Raw genomic sequence first — 22,594 nt, forward strand, 5'->3', positions numbered from 1 at the left:
CTCCCACCTTCCTCCTCCCAGGGGGTTGTCAATCAGCTTCTAATTCCCCTTCAGTTTTTGCCCCTAGCCTCCAACCGGGCTTGCTGAAAGCTGCAGTTACCAGCGAGTGCCCCAACGCGGATAACCGGATTTGTCTCCTCCTCCCAAGCTGGCTGCGGATAGGGGACACCGAGTTACTGCCCCCGAGGGAATCTCAAAAGTAGACAGAGCCACACGTCGCCGACCGTTCGTTTCTGTCGCTGGGTTAAAGAGGAGAGGGAGGATCGGGGCGCAGGAGGCACCCCTTCTTTCTCCTCCCTCCCTCTTCTCTACCTCCCAAATTTGGCAGCCCTGTGTGGCTCCCGGTCTGGGGTCTGGAGGGTGGGGAGTGTAGGTGCGGGGGCCGGCTGGAGACGCTCTCGCTAGCGCTGCCTGTGGCCAAACCCGCCTCGCGTCCCCTCTCGGCCGCACACGCGTCCACCGCCACTCGCGCGCTCACTCGCGCTCTCGCCTGGCTAGGTCCCTCCTGCTCTCGCCCGTCTCCTTTTCATTTTTTTTTTTTTTTTTTTTTTTTTTTTGGTACCATAGAGTCGCTCTGAAAACAGAAGATAGAGGGAGTCTCGGAGCTCGCCATCTCCGCCGATCTCTACATTGGGAAAAAAAACATGGAGTCAGCTCCGGCAGCCCCCGACCCCGCCGCCAGCGAGCCGGGCAGCAGCGGCTCGGAGGCGGCCGCCGGCTCCAGGGAGACCCCGTTGACCCAGGACACGGGCCGCAAGAGCGAGGCACCGGGCGCGGGGCGCAGGCAGAGCTATGCAAGCTCCAGCCGAGGTAGGAGACGCTGCGACCAGGCTCCGGGCAGGGGGGCGGCGGGAGCGGTGCGCCGAGCCCGGAGGGGACCTGGCACCCCGGGGGAGCGCGCGCTCGGGGAGAGGGCGAGACGCGGGGTCCCCGGGACCGGTGCACGCGCGCGCGAGCCTGTGGTGGTGCCCTGAGCGAACGGCACCCCCGCCCCTCCCCCCGCGGCCCCCCACAAATGTTGCAAACTTTTGAAAGCCAGTGCTGGGCTTGCGGGAGAGGGCGATGGGGGACGGACCCGAGCGTTGACAGCTAGGCGACTCCAACCCCACCTCTCCCTTGATTGCATGTTTTATTTTCTGCAAAGAGCAGCTATCCAAATTAAATACGATTTCCCCCACCAAAAAGAAACCGAGATGGGGGAGTGGGGGGAAAGAAACTTTTAAAGCGGTAGTGTCCTTTTAAGAAGGGAGGGGGTCTGTTTGTGGCTACTCGCTTCCTCAGTTACCTTTTCTGCTTTTGACAGTTTCTCTCATACCCACCCCCACCACTCCGCCGTAGGAATCGAGACGTGTGTTCGAATCCTCCCTCTCCCGGAAAAGCTTGAGGGTTCGGGAGGAGCGAGAGACCTAGAAGTCTCGAGGAGGAAAGGGGGCGCTCCTGGGGCTAAGAGGGGCGAAGCGGGCAGCTTTTCTACTGCAGCTCTCTGGGTCGGTTTGGAGGACAAGGCAGAGGGATCCGGGTCCCAGCGCGCGGGATGTTGTGGAGTTGCCTTGGGGGGCCGGGCAAAAGGGAGAAGCGCAACTTTGTAACCGGGGGTTCGGAGCCCGCAGCCCTAGAGGAGGCTGGCAGGGGGCGTGTGCGGCGCGCGGAGGGAGGGCGACGGTGGAGTGGGGCACTCCACGCGGGATCGGAGGGAGCGGCTTGCGAGGCAAACAAGCCGAGAGAGAAAGCCGAGAAAAGCACCCAAACTTATTTCTGTGCTGGGAATCCTCCGCTCGCCGCGATGCCCAGCGTTTCTGCGGGAACCTGGGGTTGATCAGAGTTGAGTGCTGGTTGGCTAGGGCTAAGGAGGCAGCCCTTCTTGGGCCTTTGGTTCATTTCGTGTTGGTGTCTGGAGTGTATAAAAGAGGGGGCCTGGGGAGACAAGGGTGCTTGCTCCCCTCCGGGCGTTTTCCTAAAGTGGCCTGACCCGGGGAGGCGGGGTGGGGGGTGGGGGACTGACTCCTTTCTTAAAGGTGTCAGAAGCTGCTGTGGGATCCCCACCCCCTCCTTCGGGGGGTGGGGGATTATTTATTTGAATGCTCCTGGAGTTTGCAAAGAGCAGGAGGAAGCTGCAGCTTTAATTACTGTTGTAAATAATGTATAAATCCCGCCTGTCACTCCGAAGGAAGCGGGCTCCTGCGAGCCACCCGGGGACTTGGGACAGAGTAGATCTCTCCAGGCAGGTTCGGCGGCTAGGGGGCCTGGGGGAAGGCGAAAGGGGGGACCGAAAGCCCCTCCCTTCCTCTTGGATGTGCTAGTTGGAGGTAGGAACATGGCTGATCATGTGCTGGCTGTTTTACAGTATCTCCCCTCCCGCCCCACCTTAGCCACACCCCCTGTCCGAGAGCTTTCCCATTCACGGAATTCAAGTACAGTAAAAGCCATCAGGATGACATATGCTGGGAGTGGGGGGGTACCATTTAATTAAAGGCGATTTCCGAAGAGTGACTGCGTTGAGGTTCTGTTTGAACCAGAGAAATGGGGGCGACAAGGACCGGGACGAAAGGAAAGGGGGGGGGTGAAGACTTGGGGTGGGGGGGCGGTCGCAACGGACCACCAGTTCTGCGACTTTGTGCACAGCTTTTGGCTGCAAAGAGTCTATTTAGAGCCCGAGATTTGGAATGCGAGCGGGTTATGTAACAGGGTTAATCAGAAATGCTGGAGAAAATCCCCTTCATGTGTTTGGAGGCTTTTTTTTTTTTTTTTTTTAAAGAAGGGGTGCACGGTGTCTAGTAGCGGCTCTCAGTTCTAGTTTGTGCCTTTTTTTCTTTCTCTAGTCCCTCACCTCCCCTGCTTTATTAACATCTTCAGGTGTCATTTCTGCCAGGTGTGTTCTTGCAATAGATGGGGGGGGGGCGGTGTGCAGGCTGCAGAACCAACTACAAATCCGTAACTTGCAAATTATATAAAGCCAGGGAATTTGGTACCCCTCCCCCACTCCCCGCCTCCTCAAAGCTCCAAGGAGCCAAAATAGAAGCAATGTGCATCTTCCAGGATGGCCCGCTGACCCATATCCCTCTACCCCCTAGAGCCCCCACCCGCATTCCTTGAAGAAACCCTGGCTGTTTCTCCAACGAGATTTAATGGGAAGGGGGGAAGTAAGGCCCAGACACTCCACTTCCATCCTGCACGCAGGCACTGGGTTACATAACAGTCTGAATGGAAAAAAGGAAGGTCAGACATGGAGGCATCCTTTAGCCAACACAGCAGTAGTAATATCTTCCAGGAATTACTTGCAGTTTCAGACCTTGACCTCAGATGTAGTATCTACTTCTCAGGGTTGCCAATCTTGGTAAGAGAGAGAGAGGCAGAGAGGCAGAGAGGCAGAGAGGCAGAGAGGCAGAGAGGCAGAGAGAGAGAGAGAGAGAGAGAGAGAGAGAGAGAGAGAGAGAGAGAGAGCGCATCTGGGAGAAAGAGAGACTGTGTGAGTATGCTGGGTAGTTGAGAGTGCTGTGCAAATGGGAAATGTTTGGGTTTTTAGATGATGTAATGGAGTTGGCAGAATATGCAACTCGGCTCCTGGAGTGTAAGCATAAGAAAATTGGAGCTGGCATCCCATATTAATGTTGCATAAATTACAATATCAGAAAGAAATTAACCTACACACTAGGTGATTATGCCTCTTAAATACTTAAAACATAAAAACACAGGCTCAAAGCACAAAACAAACATCACCACCTCACAATTAGCCTGCTCCATCTCATGGAAGGTGAGTGGAGGTCCTGGATGAATGGGAAGCTTCCTGACTTAGGAGGTATTTTCCTAGGGCCTTTGAGGGCTTGTTTGCAGCCAGCAGATGCTTGGAGTCTATAGGGATTGAGGGTATAGTCTCGTGACATTGATGTGACCTCATGAGATATTACCGGGGTAGATTTGAGGCTATTGCTACATTCCTACGTCCTAAGAATCTAAGTATGAAACGGATTAGAGGCCTTCAGTACCTGGGCTTTCAAAATCAGATGTGTGGTTTTATAATCTGGAAGTTGATCTCCCTGCACTCTTACAACTCCAAGGGAATGGTGGCAGTCTTAATGAAACCCTTCGATTTTCTAGAAAGTATTAATGATGGCTGGGGTCATTCAGTGCCCCACCCCCCCGTCTTTACAGCACCGTGAAAGAGGCGCACGGAAATAAAAGACAGACAAGAATCAACATGGCGAGTAAAAATGAAATGGAAAAAAAAACAAAACACCATGAATCTTTAATTTAACATGGCTTTCAGGGGGTATACGGATCTGTGAGCATTGTGAATAAGTGTTGTTAGGAACCCTTATCCAGAATCTCCATATTATATGAGCACCAGAAGCTCACATATTTTACATCACCAAAGTTACCATCACAGGACATGCGGTGTGCAAGGCTTTTAGGGCAGGCCAACCTAAGAGAAAAAAATCGAAACCATAGGATGGGATTAGCACTGAGAAGCTGGGTAAGATTGAGGGATAGCCCCCTGGAAGCTCAGCTGAGAGTGACTTAAAAAATAAATTAACAGGGCCTGCATGGCTCTGCAAACTAGGGAGAATGGGGGGGAGGGTGGTGCCAGAACTGCCACACTTTGGAAATGCTTCCCCCTCCCTTCCTCTCTCCAGTCCCTGCTGAGCCATGTTCTGGAAGGTTCTCTTATTTATCGGTATGGCAACTTTTCTACAGATGAATTTTCAGATTACCTTCTTTAGGGAATGAATGATAGTTTCTCTGGCTGGGAGAAAAATCCTTTGCCAGAGGGATAGGATGATTTTTTTTTAAATAAAAGACTTTAATTTTCTGGTAAATTGCTCATAAAGCCATTTATAATTATACCCTTTTAAATGCAAAGGAATAATTTTAGAAAATGCATTTCATGATAGTTAGGATAACCTTTCTGTTGCCTCATCCTAATTTCTTGTAAAGAGTTGAATTATTAATCTAGAATTTGAGTCCTGAGTGGATAAAATACTTACAGCACACCCATTCTCTCTTTTCTAAATCACACTGGCATTCTGAGGAGCCCTGGTCTTTAGAACATGCCTGTCTGTAACCCTGAAGCATGGCTGATGCCCGTATAGAAGCTGGGTTCTGACAGCACGTCTCCTCTTGGCTGTTCAGGACACATGGATGTCTGTGCTGGGAGTGGGGCAGCACACCCCTGTGAAGCAAGACAGACTCCTGAAGTGGAATGGACAGGCACAAGGATATTAATGGTCAGAATTTCCCCTAAGGATGACAATGTTCCGAGGACTTGTGGAGACAGCTTAATCACTTTTGGAAAAAAAAAGAAAGTTATCTCCATCTGAAGTTAACCCTTGATTTGCAAGTAAGAAAAGTCCATGGGCCATCCTCTGGTCCATGTCAGATAAAGCCACACATTTTTCCCTCTAAAGTCCCCATTTTGCATTTGGGAACTTGTGTGACTTTGGGAATGCTCTCGGAGTTGGACGTTAGTGACAATTAGATTCACAGAACATGAACTCCATGTTTTAAAATGCTATTGTGTATACACATTGTCGCGTGTGGGCATTTGTATACATGAGAGCATGTGGGACCAGAGGTCAGTGTTGGGCGTCTTCCTCAATTGCTCTCCACTTTACTTTTTGAGACAAAGTCTTTCACTGGACTTAGAGGTCAGTGATTCTGCTAGGCTGGTTGGCCATTGAGCTCCAGGGATCCTCCTGTCTCAACCTCCCCAGTGTTGGGATTGTAAGTGTGTGTTCCCACACCTGGCTTTTGAATATGGGTTCTGGGCACTTCACCAACCGAGTCAGCTCTCACCCTCATGTCCTGTGAAGTATTACAGCACGTGTTACTTTTTCAAAAAGTTCTCCTCTTTCCTCCTGTGCACCACCCCGCTCAGGCCTCTGTGTTCCTTCTTAGCTTCTGTGAGAACTTCTGAGTCTCAGGAGGCAAAATGCAAAGGCGCATTTTAGAGATGGTTACAGGCATGTGCATGTGTGCTCGTGTGTGCTCTATGTGTGTGCGTGTGTTTATGACCTAATATGACATCATCTGCTCCTCTGCCCCTCACTCTCTATCTTCTATGAGATGATACAGGGACTTCTAAAGCCACTGTCTTCCACTCTCACGGAGAGAGAGATCCGTGACGCACCCATCCAGATGAGTTATCAATTCTCTTAGAGTAAGGAGACTTTGAACTTGGAAGGACTTCAGCTACCAGAGCATGCACTAATCTGGAACATAGGCAATGTTTCCAAGTCCAAAGAGCTCCCTTGCTCTGGGTTTAGGCTAGTGGTCCCGCTTTCCTTCTCAACCCTTCCCCTTCTCTTTCCTATATTTATTTTTGTGCCTAATTCTTCATGGGAAATGTTGTTTAGAACAAAGCTGTTAAAACTTTTCAACCATGTTTTAGGCTGTATATTAATAGAATTGAGTGATTTTTAGGTTGATGCTTTAAAAATAACCCAGATGATTGGTGTTTAAGTCTTGGCTGCTATATAATAAACCACAGTTTCACATTTTACTCTGAGGGTACCAAGGCACTGCCAATGAATTGATTTTTTTTTCTGTCTGACATTAGATTAACACCATTTATTATTATTATTATTATTATTATTATTATTATTATTTCTTTCCTTTTTGAGTAATTTTTTCTTTTGTTGCTATGTGGTTTCCTTTCTTAGCCTAGAGACTGAGAGAGAGAGAGAGAGAGAGAGAGAGAGAGCGCGAGCGAGCCGGAAAGGTAATTGAATCTTTCCTTGGAGTTTCAATGTCTCACAGTGCTGTGGGGTCACGGTTCTGAGCATGAATTCTGATTGTACATTACAGAACTGAGAATGGAGCTGGCGTTGCAGACCAGCGGAGGTCTGTCCTGATCCCACCTGGAAATGGTTTCTTTCTTTCTTTTTTTCTTTCTGTGAAATCTTTAGCAGAACTATTTGCTTCCTTGTTTTCTATGTCGCAGGAAGCAAGTCGGAAATTCAATTAGTTGTTCTGGGTTACTGGAGGTTTTATTAATAAAAAAATTGTCGACCAGATTCTAAAAGGCTTTCGTTTGTTTATCTACTTACTTGTCTGTTTATTTGAGGCAGGGTCTCACTGTGTAGCCTAGGTCTCAGAGTGATCCTCCTTCCTTAGCCTCAGAAGTGCTCAGATTACAGTTGTCTGCTAGATTCTTCTTACTTCTTTCTCTAGAGTACTGGTTCTTAACTTCCTAATGCTGTGACCCTTTCACACATTTCCTCATATTGTGGTGACTCCCAACCATAACATTATTTTGTTGCTACTCTATAACTATAATTTTGCTGCTGTTATGAATGTGAATGTGACTATGAATGTGAATATCTGATATGCCATCCCCAAATGGGTCACGACCCACAGGTTGAAAACTGCTGCCCTAGAATTATAGAAGATGCTAAATCCTCTTTAAGTATTCAGGGAGGCAATTCTGTTTACAAGTCCTGTAATGTGGCTTCGTCTCCTGTAAGGGGTGGAAACCACCACTAACTTGACCATTCCCTCGGGGACATTGGAAGCATCTCTGTAGTAGGAAATGCATGTACCTGGAAGGTTAGGAAGCTCCAGGATTCAAGCATGTAGTAAAGAATATTTAGAGGCGGGGTTGGGGATTTAGCTCAGTGGTAGAGCGCTTGCCTAGGAAGCGCAAGGCCCTGGGTTCGGTCCCCAGCTCTGGAAAAAAAAAAAGAATATTTAGAGGCTCCCAGAGGAAGTCCTTTCCAAGCTGTGGCCTTTGGGAAGCATCTCTGGACCTCAGAGCTGGCTCCCTCAGCAACATCATCACCACAGAGCTGGCTTCCTCAGCAACATCACAGGCTAACACTTGACTTAATGTGAGTCATTGATTAGCTTCTGCAGCCTCTGATGTCCCTGTGTTTGGATTCTTGGTGTTCTGATAGCCAATTATTATTTATTTTTTATCATTACTAGTTTACTGACTGTTTTTGGCAAAGGCATCAAGAGAACTGTTTTTAAAAACATCTTTATAAGAGAGGAAGAGGGTATGATAAAAATGAAGGTATCACGTTCACTGGGTCGGAAGACTGGGGTTTTCAGCCCCGGGTCTTCTATGCTTATGCTGAAAGGAATTACAGGGAACAATGCCCTGTTGAGGGGCAAATGATTACCCTCCCCCAGAAGATTTTTATGGCTTTCATGACATGATGCCATTATAAATTGTGTCACCATGTTACATGGGATGGGGCATTGATGATAACGATGGGTTTATCTACAAAACCTGGGTCCCAATGGTTGGCTGGAGGGCCCTGTATTCATTCTCACAGATGCTGACAGGATAGGTTTTCCTCACCCGCACAGGTGGAGGAGGACCTGGGATGACTCCGGCTGGAGTGAGAGAGAAGCATTATGGTGCACAGACTACATTACCTCTCAGGTAGAGCCATCGTAGCTGTGTGATAGGGTGTTGGCGCTTGGGATACAAATTGTCTCAAACTGTTCTGAAGTAAGAAAGAAAGGTTCTACATGCAGCCAGCACGGTCACAGTAGATAAAGTCCTCTGAGACACAGGGGAAGGGTACCACTTAGCGTAAAATCCTCAAGTCGGTGAAAGAGGTTAAAAATATCTAGCTTACTTTGGGGGAGGATTCGACCGAATACTGATGGAGTTTATGAAATATGAATACAGCGAGTCGCCGTACGTAAGTGGTAGGCGTGTGCGAAAGAAGAAGAAATAAAATTGTGTATAAATGACACTCCGAAACTTGATGGGATTGTAACGTGACAGGAATGGTGGCGTGGGGGACCGGGCCTCACAAGGGGACAGGCAAGCAGGCTGAAAAATCTACCTGTCAAACTTGATGTGGGACTAAAAATTATAGAATGGAAAAACCAGTTGACTTGTCTTTATAGGCAAAGAACATCGCCAAGGATAAACAGGGAGCATGAAAAGAATAGACATGAAATTTCCAGAAAAGGGGGTTTGGGGGAAGCCACACCAAAAAAACCTAGGGGCCAATGTTTGAATTCAGAATGAGGTATGCCAAACTCAGTGTTCAGCGCTCCAGGCTATCAGCTCTCGCAGTGTTAGGTGTTGGGCTTATAGTCAAATGAAAGACATGACTATGAACTTTCAATTGTGCAAAAGAAATCACCTTGATCTCCCCCAAGCATGCAAATCTATATACCAGGACTCAGCTGCATAGGATGTCATTTCCCTGCCTTGTTCTGATTAATTGACAGCCTATGCTATACGCTTCTTTCCTAAAGGTGACTTTATCATCTCTAGGCACCGACATGTCTTGCTGAAGTCAAGGAAGGAGAACCCACGAGCTAAAGTGTGTTTCCCTGGGTGAGGTATTTGGGCGTGGGTGGGAAAAGAATGGTGAACTGAGGCAAGGGGCTCATGAACAAAGAGGATAAGATGCCATTTGGGGCTGGGAATTATGGGCTGTGGGTGAAGGTGGGGCCGAGACTGTGTGTGCCAAAGAGGCGTCAGCAAGGACTCTGACATTTTAAATTACCTTTATCAAGGACACTGAAAACAAGGCACGGTGACACTTTGAGAAGTTATGACGAACTTGTTGAGATTGCCAATCGACAAAGGCAGGTATGGGGATATTTAGAAAAACACGGCTAGCGCTGCTCTGAAGGGCAGAGAGATCAACTTTCTGGGGCGTTGAGGGAATCGGTGGGTGGACTTATTGACGCTTCCAATTAGTTTTCAAGAAACCTGAAGAACTGGACAAAGACAGAGAGGAAAGGCAGCCAGATGTGATCCTGAACTAACAGAAGCAGAGAGCCTCTCTCCTCCCGTAGGAACCATGGCAGTTCACGGACAGGAGTGAGCGAACGGGTGGAAAAGAGTGGATCTTGAAACACCCAGTCTCCGAGGAACCACATAAGCTGGTCAGGCCTGAGACCTCTTAAATAAACCGCGTCTCTTTTCAGTTTTCAGTTGGGAAACCAGTGGATGATGAAAAGGCCGTGATGTAGTCTCTGCTCCCAGGGGCACTGGCATGCAATGGTGTTCTCCCTAAAAGTGCAGTGCAGGGCAGCTGAGAGGCTAGACTGCCCATAACTCTCAGTTGCCCAGGAAAATGAAGTATGGAGAAAGCTAAGCTAGATGAAATAATTTGACTCTTGTGCTGGCGCTCGGCGTGGGCTGGCTGGCGTGACAAGTGTGGAACTGCTAAGTTACGTGACCTCGCTCCGGTTTCTCTCTCCCACTTGGGGTGAGCACACATGGACAGAATGTGGGAACCTGAGGGCTGTGTGCAGAACCCAAGTGCCTAACCCAGAGAGTATAACATTTCACAGTCAGAGATGACAGCCAGGGATTGGTGCCGTTCACTGAGATTTCCCAGGACCCCCAGAGTTACTTGGAAAATGGAAGCTATGCTAAAAGAACTTCTGGAACATTCTGAACTTTGCCTTTGGACCTGAGTGAGTGTGGGGCTGTACATGAGGCGTGGGTACACACTCATGTTGCCACTACCCCTTTTGTCAGGCAAAATGGGAGGTTGAGAAGGTGTCCTGAGACCTCTCTGGCCCAGCTCCACCCCACTCCAGTGAATTGGAGGCTCTTACAAACCTGTAATACGTCTGACATGACATCCCCAGGCGGCAGTGAGGGTGTGACCAGAGCCCGATCTTCTGCTCTCTCCTCCGGTGCCCCTTTCCACTCATGTGCAGGTCCTCAGAAGTCCCTGGGAAAAGAACACCAAGTCCCTACCCTCCAGGAAAGTTATCCTGAGGATATTTCAATGCATACACAAGGTCATCTAGCCCAGCGTGATTCAGTTAGGAATTAAAGTACATATTTATTGTTTACTACATTATATTTTTATTTATAATAAAATGTACTTAATACAATTAAAGTAGACATTGAGTCTCATGTCCTGATTCCACAGAAAATCAGGCACCCACCGTGGGGAACCTGCTGGAGCAGGCATAGCGGGGCATACAATGAGCAATGCTTCTTCCCAAGGAGGTCCTTCCTCAAGGCTGAGGTTAAGGCTGGGCTCTTGACAGAGGTATTTCCAAGACCAGGTCTGTGAATAGAATGCTGAAAGGCCACAGAAACAAAACAAAAGCAAAAACAAAAACAAAAACAACCCCCAAATCAAACAAACACCCAAAACCCAAAAACCTCATCACAGTAGAAAACTCTTTTTGCTTGAAAATTATCTATGTGCTTATTAGTACTGCTCATACACGCAGGCCCACTGGCCCATGGGCAGCCTTTCAGTGGCCATTTACCTAAAGACAGGTGACCATCATTTGAAAGAGAGTGAGAGTGGAGTATAGTATATGGGAAGGGTTGAAGGGAAGAAAGGGAAGAGAGGAAGGATATTGTAATCTCAAAGAAAAACCTTTAAAACTTTTTAGAGAGTGACTCTTTATCCTCAGGCAGCCATTAGCTGCCGACAGACGCTCAGCTTGGGTTGGGGCGTTCACAGACCCTCCTGATCTGGCGCTGGAATTTTTAACTGGTTCGATCTTGCCTTGGTCTTGTGCAGGTAACCACAGCTGTTGGGAGTTCTTGAGTGCGTTAGACGTGTCATATCCAGAAGAGAGCATTCACAGCATCCACTCATTCTCCAGCCCGTTCTTCCTGCCCCATGTTCCTGAGCCTTGGGGGATGGGGGAGTGAAAGACAGGGGTAGGGAATGGGAGGGGGGCTGTGGGGTGTTCTTAACATGGAAGAAAGTCTATGGTTTATTCCAAATGAAAAGAAACACCATTCACTGCAGCCTACAGAGAATTGTATCTTTTTTGTTTTTGTAAAAAAGAAGTTACAGTGCATGCATGAATGTGTATATGTATATATTAAATACAGTTGTATCAATAAAGGAACTTGGACCCACATTAAATGAAATAATAAAGTGCTCAGGTGTAGGTGTTGGCATTATCTGCTTTTCTTTTTTCTTTACTGAGGTTCCTGAATTATGAATGTACATTTTTAAAAAAATTAATTAATTTATATCCCAAACATGATTGTATAATTTTTGTAGTGGAAAATAATAGTTTTTTTTCCTTCTAAAAAGATGGTGTGTTGTGAAACTGGGGGTGCATTGAAGACTCTTAGGTCTGAACTCAAGAGTCTTACATAGCATTCCATGCTGTTTCAGAATCATTTGGGTTAACTCCTCTATGGAACAAGACAAGTTGAAGGTCATTTTCTAGAAAAGGGGCATCCAGCTTGATCTTAAGAGGGTTCAGGTTTGGGAATTCCTTAGCCTTTGAAATTCTTGTGGCTTAATGCCCAACGAACTATGCAAATTCTAAACCACTTCGAGAGTGTGTTTGCACTGCACACACACACACACAGAGACACACACACACATGTGCATGAATACACATGTACACCAGGTATGCATGAATACACATGTACACCGGGTATGCATACACAAGTACATATGTACACGTGCACACACTCACACAAAAGCTTTTTGCATAAAGCATTTGCACTTATCTGAGCTTCACTGTTATTTTTGTTTTTTTTAAATACACATCATGGCCCTGAGAATTAGCCTCATTACATTATTGAGGAGATGTTTCTTCTAGATATCAAGAGACCTGTCCTGGGTGGGGGGTAGGTAGAGACATTGTGGGGCCTTGGCATGGGATTGGGAGGGGGAAGGTCTTCACAGCAACTCAAGTGGAGCTCCAGGAGCTGCTCATTATGATCTGGAGGAGGACAAATAATATAAATACTCATTATTATAGTCACACCATATCTTGATGCCATTTTTAGCATACACTTGTTATTAACCTATTACATGTATGAGTGCATCTGCCTTAGATTGGCTGAGAATACAAATTCTGGGATTCCCTCTTCTGTATGGCTTAGAGCAGACGTGTGAGAGCACATGGTTACGTTCCTTCTATGTGTATGAATGTTCTGTTTGCATGTGTGTCTGTACGCCACATGTATACCCGGAGTCCAGAATAACGAATCAAATCCAGTGGAACTGAAGTTACAGACAGCTGTGATCTACCACATAGGTGCAGGGAATTGACCCCTGGACCTCTACAAAAAGTGGTCAGTGCTCTTGACTACTGTTTCATTTCCCCAGCCTCTGGGGTAGCATTTCTTTAACTCAACAGATATCTCCTAGGGCCTTTCTCTGGGCCAGTCACTGTGCTGTGATCTAGGCAGCCAGCAAGGAAGCTGAATTCCTGCCTTGCTGAACTTTCCGTTCTGGTGGGAATGTCCCCCACTCTCACCTGACACTGGACACCTCAGAGGATTGTTCCTCCTGGTGTTTGCCCGCTTGACCTCTATGGCTTGTATGTCTTTCTCTTTTCCCTCCTCCCACCCTTTCCCCTGTCCTGATCTCTCCTCTCTTCTTCTCAGACCTTCTGTAGATCCAGATAACATCCACCCTCTTAGCCCCACAGTTCCCAATAGCCCTGTTTTTCAGATACTGGTTGCATGGACCAAGGACTCCTTCAACCATTGTGTGACCACTTCTCCCAGTTCCTTAAAGACTCTCATCATCTTCTTGTGTCATTTCCTTTTTTGTAAGCCTATTCTCCACATGACCAGGAGCACAGTCTACATTCTTACCTTTACACAATGTCTTAGGTAAAGTAGATCCCCGTTGGGCAGATATTCATTCCCATGTCACTCCACAAAGTTCCCCCAGCTTAGTGCTTCTCAATGGCCTGTCCATCTTCAGTGTTCTTGGGCTTCAGTAAAGTTTGGAGCCAGTTGTATTAATTTGCTCCATGTCTGTCTCTATTGGACCCATTGTTTCCCTCCATCCTATCCTCAGGGTTAATCCAGACCCAATCACTTCAGAGCAAAATTGCTCACGTTTAGAGACTGAGTACACATACCTGGTTTGTTGTGTGTCTGCCAGAAGTGAGTGACGGAGTGAGGTCTGTGCTGTGCTAACTGTGTGTCCTAAGTGAGTTCATTATGCTGAAAACTGCCGAGGGTGATGTTTCTCCCCTTGCTGCAATGATCACTCCTGGTGCTGCTTGCCAAGTGCCTCCCAGCAGACCTTGGAAACAGTGTGTGTGGCTCCGATGGTGGTAGTGACCATGGCTGACACAGTGCTATAGGTTCCCTTGCATCTGTCTCCTTCTCCCACTCAGGTCTTGAACATTTCCTGCTTGGTTCTGTGAAGTGAGCATGACTCCTAGGGGCTTCAGCGAAGGTCCTGACATCTCCTCGTGGCCAGTTCTCTTCCTGGGTTTGGATGTACTCCCTATCATTCAGCTGGGTCACCATGGGCTGGATCTGCAAAGAGGGCATGTGACTGGAGTTGAGCCCCTTCAGTTAGTGTTATGTTCCCTCATGCCACCTCTCAGACCTTCTGGGGGACCTTAAGCAAGTCCATGCCTACTTGTTTCCTCCCTGTAGCACCGCTCTTCCCATAGTCCCCTCTGGCCTTTGCTCTTCTTCAGGCACGCAGGCTGGGACAGCTCCATTTTTTCCTACTGGCCAAACTGATGCTTTCTCTTGCTTCATTTCTCACAGTTCCTCACCCTCCCTTCCCTTTTACTCATGGACTCCTCCCTGTCTGCAACGGTTCCATTCAACTTGTTTTTCTGTATTGTTCCACTCTGGTGACTGACTGCAGAGTCTTTAAATTGTAATATCATAATTTACGTGCACTTTGCAAGCAATACTCTCAGAGACTCCCAACCTGTTTGCATTCCTGTTACAGTAGCACAACTGATAAGCAGGCAGCATGAGAAATAGTGATGGTACCACAGTGGTCCTGGGGAAACCCAGGAAAGTAACATTAGCAGGAGCAGAGGGCATGCCTCTGGATTATAGCATCTTTTCTTGGAGAATCAATTCCACTTGCCAAGGGTCTTTATTGATTTTGCTTGTACTTGGACCAGGATAGGTCAAAGTCACAAGCGGAAGAGACATGGCATGCTCGAGGAAGTGAGGGGTGAGCAGAACCCCATCTTTCTCCAGGATGCTTTGTGTTTGATACACTGCTTGGCTTTTACAGACTTTTAATTGGCACCGTGATTAGGTGGCTTTATTTCTTCATTCAAACACATTGGAAGCTGATCCTAATATTTAGTGGTAATGGAAATAGAGTAATGCTGTAATAACTGTTCCATTGTAAAGCGAATTACACCATTAACATCTCTTTTGTCTAATTTGTGTTGGTGATAGTATGGGACCACACACACACACAGAGAGAGAGAGAGAGAGAGAGAGAGAGAGAGAGAGAGAGAGAGAGAGAGAGAGAGAATAGCTGGTATTTAAGAAATAAACTAAACTAGCAAAGAGAACTTCTATTCCTAAACTAGTCAGGAAAAAAATGGTTAATATATATATATATATATATATATATACACACACACACATATATATATACATACATATATATACACACACACACACACATATATATACACACACATATATATACATTTACATACATATACATTCAGGCAGATGTACACAAATGTATGTATCAAGTACCTGTACACATGTTTATATGCAGATACATATGGGCACATGCACACATACATGCGTGTCAGATGGAGAATACAGTGGATTGTACTGGCATGAAAGATTGGCTGTGCTGCCTTTAATGAACCCAAGCCCCAGCCGGCAGGCTGCAGCTTGGTTAAGCTAGTGATGGCACCAGCTTTCGTTCTTACTGTCACAACCTGAGGACTTCGATCCCGAGATTCTCAGGAAGGTTGGTCATTTTCCCTTGCCATCTGCCCCACCCCCAAGGAAAGTGCCACAATTTGTGTGGCACAAAGATAGAAGCATATTTTCGTGCATTAAGTCATAGCTAATCCCTGAGGGCGGAAATAGGATCCAGGGAGGCAGAATTCAATGTGATTTCCCCATTGGGATGTCAATTAAGAGCCTAAGTGAGTAGGTTCATGTGACTGTCTCCCAGCCCCTGACTTTGCTGTGTGGGGTCTGTGTATTGAAATGAACCTGTTTCCAATGCCTAGGCTGGTATCTCTAGGGAGGTCTTAAACCCTTTCCTGACTGGTTTCCTCTGGGTTGCTGTCTCCAAGGCTTCCATCTCTAAGTTCTAAGGAACCCAGAAGTTCTGGGACACTACGGCAAGGGGCACCAAGAAGTCTCTTACCTGCCTTCACTCTTGGGGTTTCTTTGACAGCACTGTCAACTCTGCCCCCTGCTAATCTGGCACCCCAGAAAGACCTTATCTGGAGAACTGAGATTTTTATGCAGTTTAGAACACACTTAACTTTCATAGATAGAACGCCTGCTCTCATGACCAAATTATTTGAAGAAAATCTGCTTTATAAACAACTGCACGGTACCTGTATCTGAAATCGAGAATGTTGATTTTTAAACTCCTGGAGGATGTAAATCAGAAGGAAGGCAACATCGATGCCTGGCATCTGGATTAAGAATATAGTTAGTGGAGAAATTTATTGCAATCCTCCATGAGAAAATATCAATATCATCTTGTGCCTAATAAAATGTTATAATGAAAATTACCACGGAGCTTGACAACATCTCTTTATTAATTGGCCTTTTCCATGATTATTTTCTTAGTAGCGAATGCACTCTGCTTTTCTGGCTCATTAGTCATAATCCACGGTGAATTCGCAGTTTGTTGCTCCGCTATGATTATCTTCCCTTGGGCTCAGTCCCTCTAGAGCAGGGCTGTAGATTTTCTACGGTGTGTGGCGTCACAGCTCTGTACCATTTACTCCTGCACCCATGGAACACCCTCGGGATACCAAAGACAGGACTGCAGCTCACTGTGAGAAGGTCAGCTGACATAAACCTGGGACCAAGCAAAAGACAACATTCTTGGAAAGATTTGGCTTTTGTTTTTAGACCAGGATATAGTGTAGTCCAGGCTGGTCTCAGTTTTGCTACTTAGCTGAGGATGACTTAGAACTTCCGGTCCTCTTGCTACTACCTCTCGGTGTTGGGATCGCAAGCCACACCCAGTTTATGCAGTGCTGGGCATTGAACCCAGGACTTCCTGTGTCTTAGACAGACCTTGTACCAATTGAGCAACATCGCCATCCTGGAAACTTCGGCTATTTCAAAGTGGCGTCATGGGTTGTCCTTTTGATTCATCAAGTGTTTATTGATCCCTGACTCGGTGCCAGGCCCCAAGTTGGTTAATGAAGGAATGAAGGTGAACACTGGGGGCAGCAATGGGAGGGAAAGACACATTAACTCATTTTTAAAAAAGTGCACAGAGAGGTCAAGGAACCCATTAACAAAATATAACAGTGTGGAGAGGGAGAGGAGAGGAGGAGGGAGGGGGGGAGGGGGGAGGAAGAGGGGAGAGAGAGGGTAGAGAAAGAGAGGGGGGGAAGAGGAGAGGGGAGGGACAGGGAGAGAGGGAGAGAGGGAGAGGAGAGGAGAGAGAGGAGAGAGAGAGAGAGGGCGAGACCAGGAAGGGTTTGCTGATGTGGGTGATGTACCTGGGTTTGAGGGAAAATGGTGAGATTTTTCTAGGTAACGTGGAAAAGTATGGCAGGCTGAGGGGGTCACAGTGCTGATGGCTCATTCATGTCATGTGGATGAGGTATTGGTTAGACTTCAGGAGGAGGATGTTGGTGAGCAGCAGGAAGTAGGGGCGGAGAAAGTGGGCTGGGGCTGACTGAGGCCTGCTGGACCCTTTCCTCTATCATAAAACACTGAGTAGATGGAATGTGTTTGATTTCTTTCTGGTAAATTCCTAAGGCATAAGTCTGTGGAGGAGGAAAGTTGACAGTGCAGGCCCCAGCCTAATCAGATACCAACGGAGGCAATTCTGCAGGGCCAGGACTTAAAGGAGGCAGGAGGCAGGATGCAGGAGGGTGGAATCTAAGGTCAGTTTCCCAAGTACAGGATGGGGGTAAGGTGAGGGGAGCAAGTGGATTCTGGAAGGAGGGGCTTTCGGGGCAGAGTTATAGGCTGGGACAGTTTCGTGGGTTGAGGATGCATATGGAAGAAGATGTGTTCAGTTTGGAGTGGGATAGGTTGGAGGTGCCAGAGAAACAGCTGACAGGCAGCTGGAAGAACGGTTAACAGAGAACATAAAATGGTATGTTACATATGGGCTTAGGGAACACGAGAGAAAGACCTCAGGAAGGGCCTAGAACCTAGGTAAGCTAGGTTGTAGACAGAAAGCATAACTCTGGGCAGGACTGCCAAACAGCCATGGAAGACTAAATCTTTATGACCAAGCGGTCCAGGGACCAAATGCATGTGGCTGGCTGGGAAGTCGAAGGTTGTATGTGGTTACCAGAGGACATCAAAGGTATCTCTAACATACTGAAGACACGGCAGCTGGAGAGAGGGCTCAGCATGTAAGAGGCTCACTGCACAAGCATGGGGAACTGAGTTCTAATCCCAGCAGCCACATAAAATCCACACGAGGGAGCAGCTGTCCATAATCCCCCAATTCTCTGGCCAGCCAGCTTAAATGAATCTCTGAACTCTAGGTTCAGTGAGAGAGAAGGATTGAGGAGGACTTGTGACTTCAGCCCCTGGCCTCCATGCCCACATGCACATGCATAGTCTCCACACACACAACCGAAAGTGGAGTTCCTCCATGCACTTGGAAACAGCCAGAATGTCCGTAACGCCAGAGTCAGGGTCAAGTTGCCTCTGAGTCTCTTCTGCTTCGATGGTGATCCCTTCCTGATTCCTAATTGATGAGTGAAGGATTGCTGCCTCCCCCCGACACTTCCTCCGACTTTCTACACAGCCCGGCATTGATTTATCCTGTCTCTAAAGGGAATCTGCCTTGCACTTGGCAGAGCCTCAAGGCTGGAGAAGTTGGATGAATAGCAGCTTTGCAGAGGTCTCTGTGCTGCCTGGGGAGAATGGCTGTGTGGGAGAGAAAGTTGAAAGGGGGAGCCCGAAAAAGGGTGTGAGACCTTCAAAGGATGGAGCTAGCCAGGGGACACACTCAATGGAAATTTTTCCTTTATGGTTAATCCAAAAAAAGAAAGGGAAACACAGAAGAGTGTGTTGGTCAGGGAGACAATATTGGGTGTAATTTTACTGAGGACTCCATTGTTGTGTGGTTTGGACACCTACTGTTTTTTCGGGTCTGTCTGTCTCTGACTCTGTGTGTGTGTGTGTGTGTGTGTGTGTGTGTGTGTGTGTGTGTGTGTGTGAGACCAAATGAAAACCCAGTTGTTGGTCCTAGTTCCTTTAAATATTGCTATCACTCTGGGCTAGGCTCGCCCCAGTGAGATCCAGGGTTTCACCTGTCCTCACTTCCCATGCTGTGATGCATGGCTCGTGCATGCATAACAAGCATTTTACTAACTGAACCACCATCCCTGCCTCTGTTTTCCAGGGTCTTTTAGATGGGCAACAGCCTTTGGAAATCTTGGCAGAAAGATGGTCCTCGTCCCAGTCCCAGGAGGGTCTAAGAAAGTGTTACGTGATTATCAGGGGGACCTGTGGAGTTCAAACCGGCCAGAGACTCATTGGCTGACCTCGCCTTAACTCTAGTTACTGCCAGGAGGGGTTAGCCTTGTGAAGAGCCATGGCCTTCTGGAACACACTATTGTTTTCAATGAGCTCTGACAGAATGTCCTCCCGTCCACGTCCACTCCTGTGTCACAGGAGTTACTTGTGTTATCTCTGCGCTATGAAATTAGAGGCCTTTGCCCACAGTGTGCTAAGTAGATTAAAGGAAAGCCTGTTTTGTATGGTGTAGGGGAAAACCAGGCAGATACCAGGGAAATAGCATGCGGGTGTTTGATCTGACAGTGGGGAGGCCTTGGGAAGCCGGTGTCTTCTTATATCTGAAAGCTGAGCTCTGGCTGGAGTTTTCTTCAAAGGGGTTTATATTTTATCTGTTGGCACTGCGGGGAGAGGGTCTGCGCTGGGTGATGCGGGTGTCGTTCCTTCCTGTTGCTGTTTTCTCCTCTGCCTTTTTAACTTTGCAGAAAGCCTCCAGGTCATACACTAGACCCTGCTCAGGACATCACTGACCAAACAGTCCCCTTTTGTTAGGCCAGCGGTCTATTTTTTTTTTTCCCCCTCTTGAAAGGTGCCCTTCAGGACAGCAGAGCCTTTCTTTGGGCTGTTTATAATTGAGCCCTGAGGAAACCTAAACAGAATTCAGTCTCAACCCAAGCCAAGTGCTTCCTTCGCCTACTTAGACAAAGCTAACCCCACGCAGGATGAAATCTCACCAGCTGGTGACCGGAGAAGCACCTTGGGGAGCTCTCAGTGTGACTTTTCTCCCTGGCCACCATCCCACAAGTTACTGAAGGCTGAGGGCCAGGCCTCAGGGTGCTGAGAGGCTAGAAGAGAATCGTGGCTCTTGGTGAGGGAGGGTAGGCTGGGCTGTGTCTGTCAGCCTGAGGAGCTCTGAGGATTTCTGTTTGGGAGAGTCTCTCAGCACTGGAAGGCGAGTTGCCTAATCACAGTGCAGTGTAAAAGAGACCTCTTATTTGTTGTTTAAACTTTTAATTAAGTTCAAATGTTTATTTGTCCTTTCAGAAAATGGTTTACTTACTACTTATTTATTGTTACTAGCAGGGCCTCATTCTAGCTCAGGCTAGCCCAGGCTGACCTCAACTTTGTGGCAGTCCTCCTGCCTCAGCTTTCCAGTGTTGATTACAGGTGTGAATCACCACTCCCTGCTACCTCCCCTCCCCTTCCTCCTCTTCCTCCTCTTCCTCCTCTTCCTCTTTTCCTTTCTTCCCCTTCCGGCTTTCTTTAAGATGAAACTGTCTGTAGTTTTAGGCTACATGGCTTCACTTCCAGCATAGCTGTACCTGTCTGTTTTCTGCCAACACCTAGGTAAGCTGGGTTAGTTGAAGAAATTGGGATTTGATAACTTAGAGGTCATGCAGTTTGAAGGTTATGCTACTTTATTCTGTAATAATGGGCATGGGGTTAAACTCTGTGATTTGAAGCAGAATCTTTTCCCACCCCCAAATGGTCTGATTTAGTGTGGAGATCAAATCTCGCTCCTTTCTGTTCCAAATTTTCTCCCCACACTAGATATGGACTAATGGGTCCTTTGGGGTGACTGAGGTGAAAGGCAGAAAGAAGCTGGGCTTTGCCAGAGAAAGAGAAACTGGCCAGAAACCGTCTAATCCCTCCACCCATTGAACCTCTCTAGCACGAGACTGCTGATATATTTAATATCTGAGCTTCTTCATGTGTGGGTCACTGAAGCCCCCCATCCTTTGTTAGTCCTGTGGTCTTCCCAAATTTCCAGAGAAAGCAATATTTGCCTCTTTGAGGCAATATTTGCTCCAAGATCATGGGATCAATCATCTGCCAGTCCTCTTGAACATTCAAATCCCCAGGAGAGGGGCAGTTTGAGGAGAGACATTGTTTAGAGGCTGAGGTACATTTTCAGAAGTTAGGGCCTGGTTCTACAACCGGGAAGTCGAGCTAAATATGCAGTTCTATTTTCATTTTTGCTCGGTGCTGAGGCGAAAGTGTCAGGAGATAGACCGTATGTGCATAAAAACGTCAGTGCGCAAGCGGCCCCTTGCAAGAAGCAGAACGAGGAATTCTGGGTAGTTCTACCCCTATTCCAGGCTAATGTGCCCGATTGCCTTCCTAAGGAAGGATCCTCGCGCAACCACTTAACCTGGGTGACTTTAGTAGATTATAGGAGAGCTGCAGACCCACAAAGGAGGTATGCGGTTTACTGTGTCAGTCCAGCTGCTATGACAAAATGCCTCAGGCTGGTAGTTGAAGCAACATCTGTTCAGATTTTACGCTTCCTGGCTTGGAGGTGGCCACAACTTCTTTCAGCTGTCACGTGGTGGAGATGGGGGCGGGGCCACTCTACCTCTTACTATTTTTATTTTTGTTCTTTGTCTGTCTGTTCATATGTGTGCAGATACATGTACACATGTGCACAGACTAGAAGTCTACCTCGGGTGTCATTCCTTATCAGCCATCCACCTTGATTTTTGAGACAGGGTCTCTCTCTCAAGCTCTTGAGTAATCCAGCCTGGATGCTCAGCAAGCCCCAGGGATCCACGTGTCTCTGCCTCCCCAGCCCAGGGATGGCACGCGTTACATACAAAACTTGTTTTTTCAGTGGGCTTATAGGCGGTTTCTAGGACTCAAACTTCATGCTTGTGTGGCAATCACTTTACTAACTGGGCCATTGCCACTCCTAGCCCTCCCTCTCACTTCTAATGGTAGTATCCTATTCTGATAGGCTTAGACATGGCTTTATCTAGTTCTATTTAAGTCTCAGGTACTCCATTCAGTACTGCCTACAGCTGCAACATAGATGTTTGTGGGGGTCTAGACCTTTAGGGCATATCTTGACCATTTTCGAAGTGTACACACATAATTTCCAAAGTGTTGGCTCTTTCTTGTTTGTTTGTTCAAAAAGCAGAGTACTTTGCATTATGATCCTGTATCATTTGATATCTATCAGTGAATTCCAAGGCAGTCGAAGTTATATTATCATTTGTTTTAAATTAGAGTTAGTGATTTATTTTTGATTTCTTTACTGGTAATGTGGTGACGGGTTCCTTTATATTCTGCCTAATTGGGCTGCATTTTAATTTTGTGGCAAATGGAGAATCTATTTTACATTTCTTCTGGTAGACTGACAAGCCCGAGGCTGGGTCTGAATTAGGGAGTTTGCAGTAGGGACTGACTGAAGCTGTGAACCTCTTAGAGTTGTCTACGCTTCTTAAAGTCCTCACCCATCCATCTTTT

The 22,594-nt window shown here is 47.2% G+C and overlaps 1 protein-coding gene and 1 long non-coding RNA gene across 3 annotated transcripts in view; both read left to right on the plus strand.

Moving 5' to 3' along the window:
• The first annotated feature begins 569 nt into the window (after positions 1-569).
• Rora (RAR related orphan receptor A) overlaps positions 570-22,594 on the plus strand; it is a 722,958-nt gene continuing 700,933 nt past the window's right edge. For both annotated transcript variants that reach the window (XM_032909335.1, XM_032909336.1), the window contains exon 1: positions 570-810. In XM_032909335.1, coding sequence (XP_032765226.1) covers positions 645-810 — 166 coding nt within the window. In that variant the 5' untranslated portion in view covers positions 570-644. The remainder of the gene's footprint in view (positions 811-22,594) is intronic.
• LOC116906595 lies at positions 6,674-7,018 on the plus strand. The gene is made up of 2 exons (XR_004388753.1): positions 6,674-6,715; positions 6,802-7,018. It is a non-coding gene; the product is annotated as an uncharacterized LOC116906595 (long non-coding RNA).

This window comes from Rattus rattus, chromosome 8, assembly GCF_011064425.1.
Source record: "Rattus rattus isolate New Zealand chromosome 8, Rrattus_CSIRO_v1, whole genome shotgun sequence".
Taxonomy (NCBI): domain Eukaryota; kingdom Metazoa; phylum Chordata; class Mammalia; order Rodentia; family Muridae; genus Rattus; species Rattus rattus.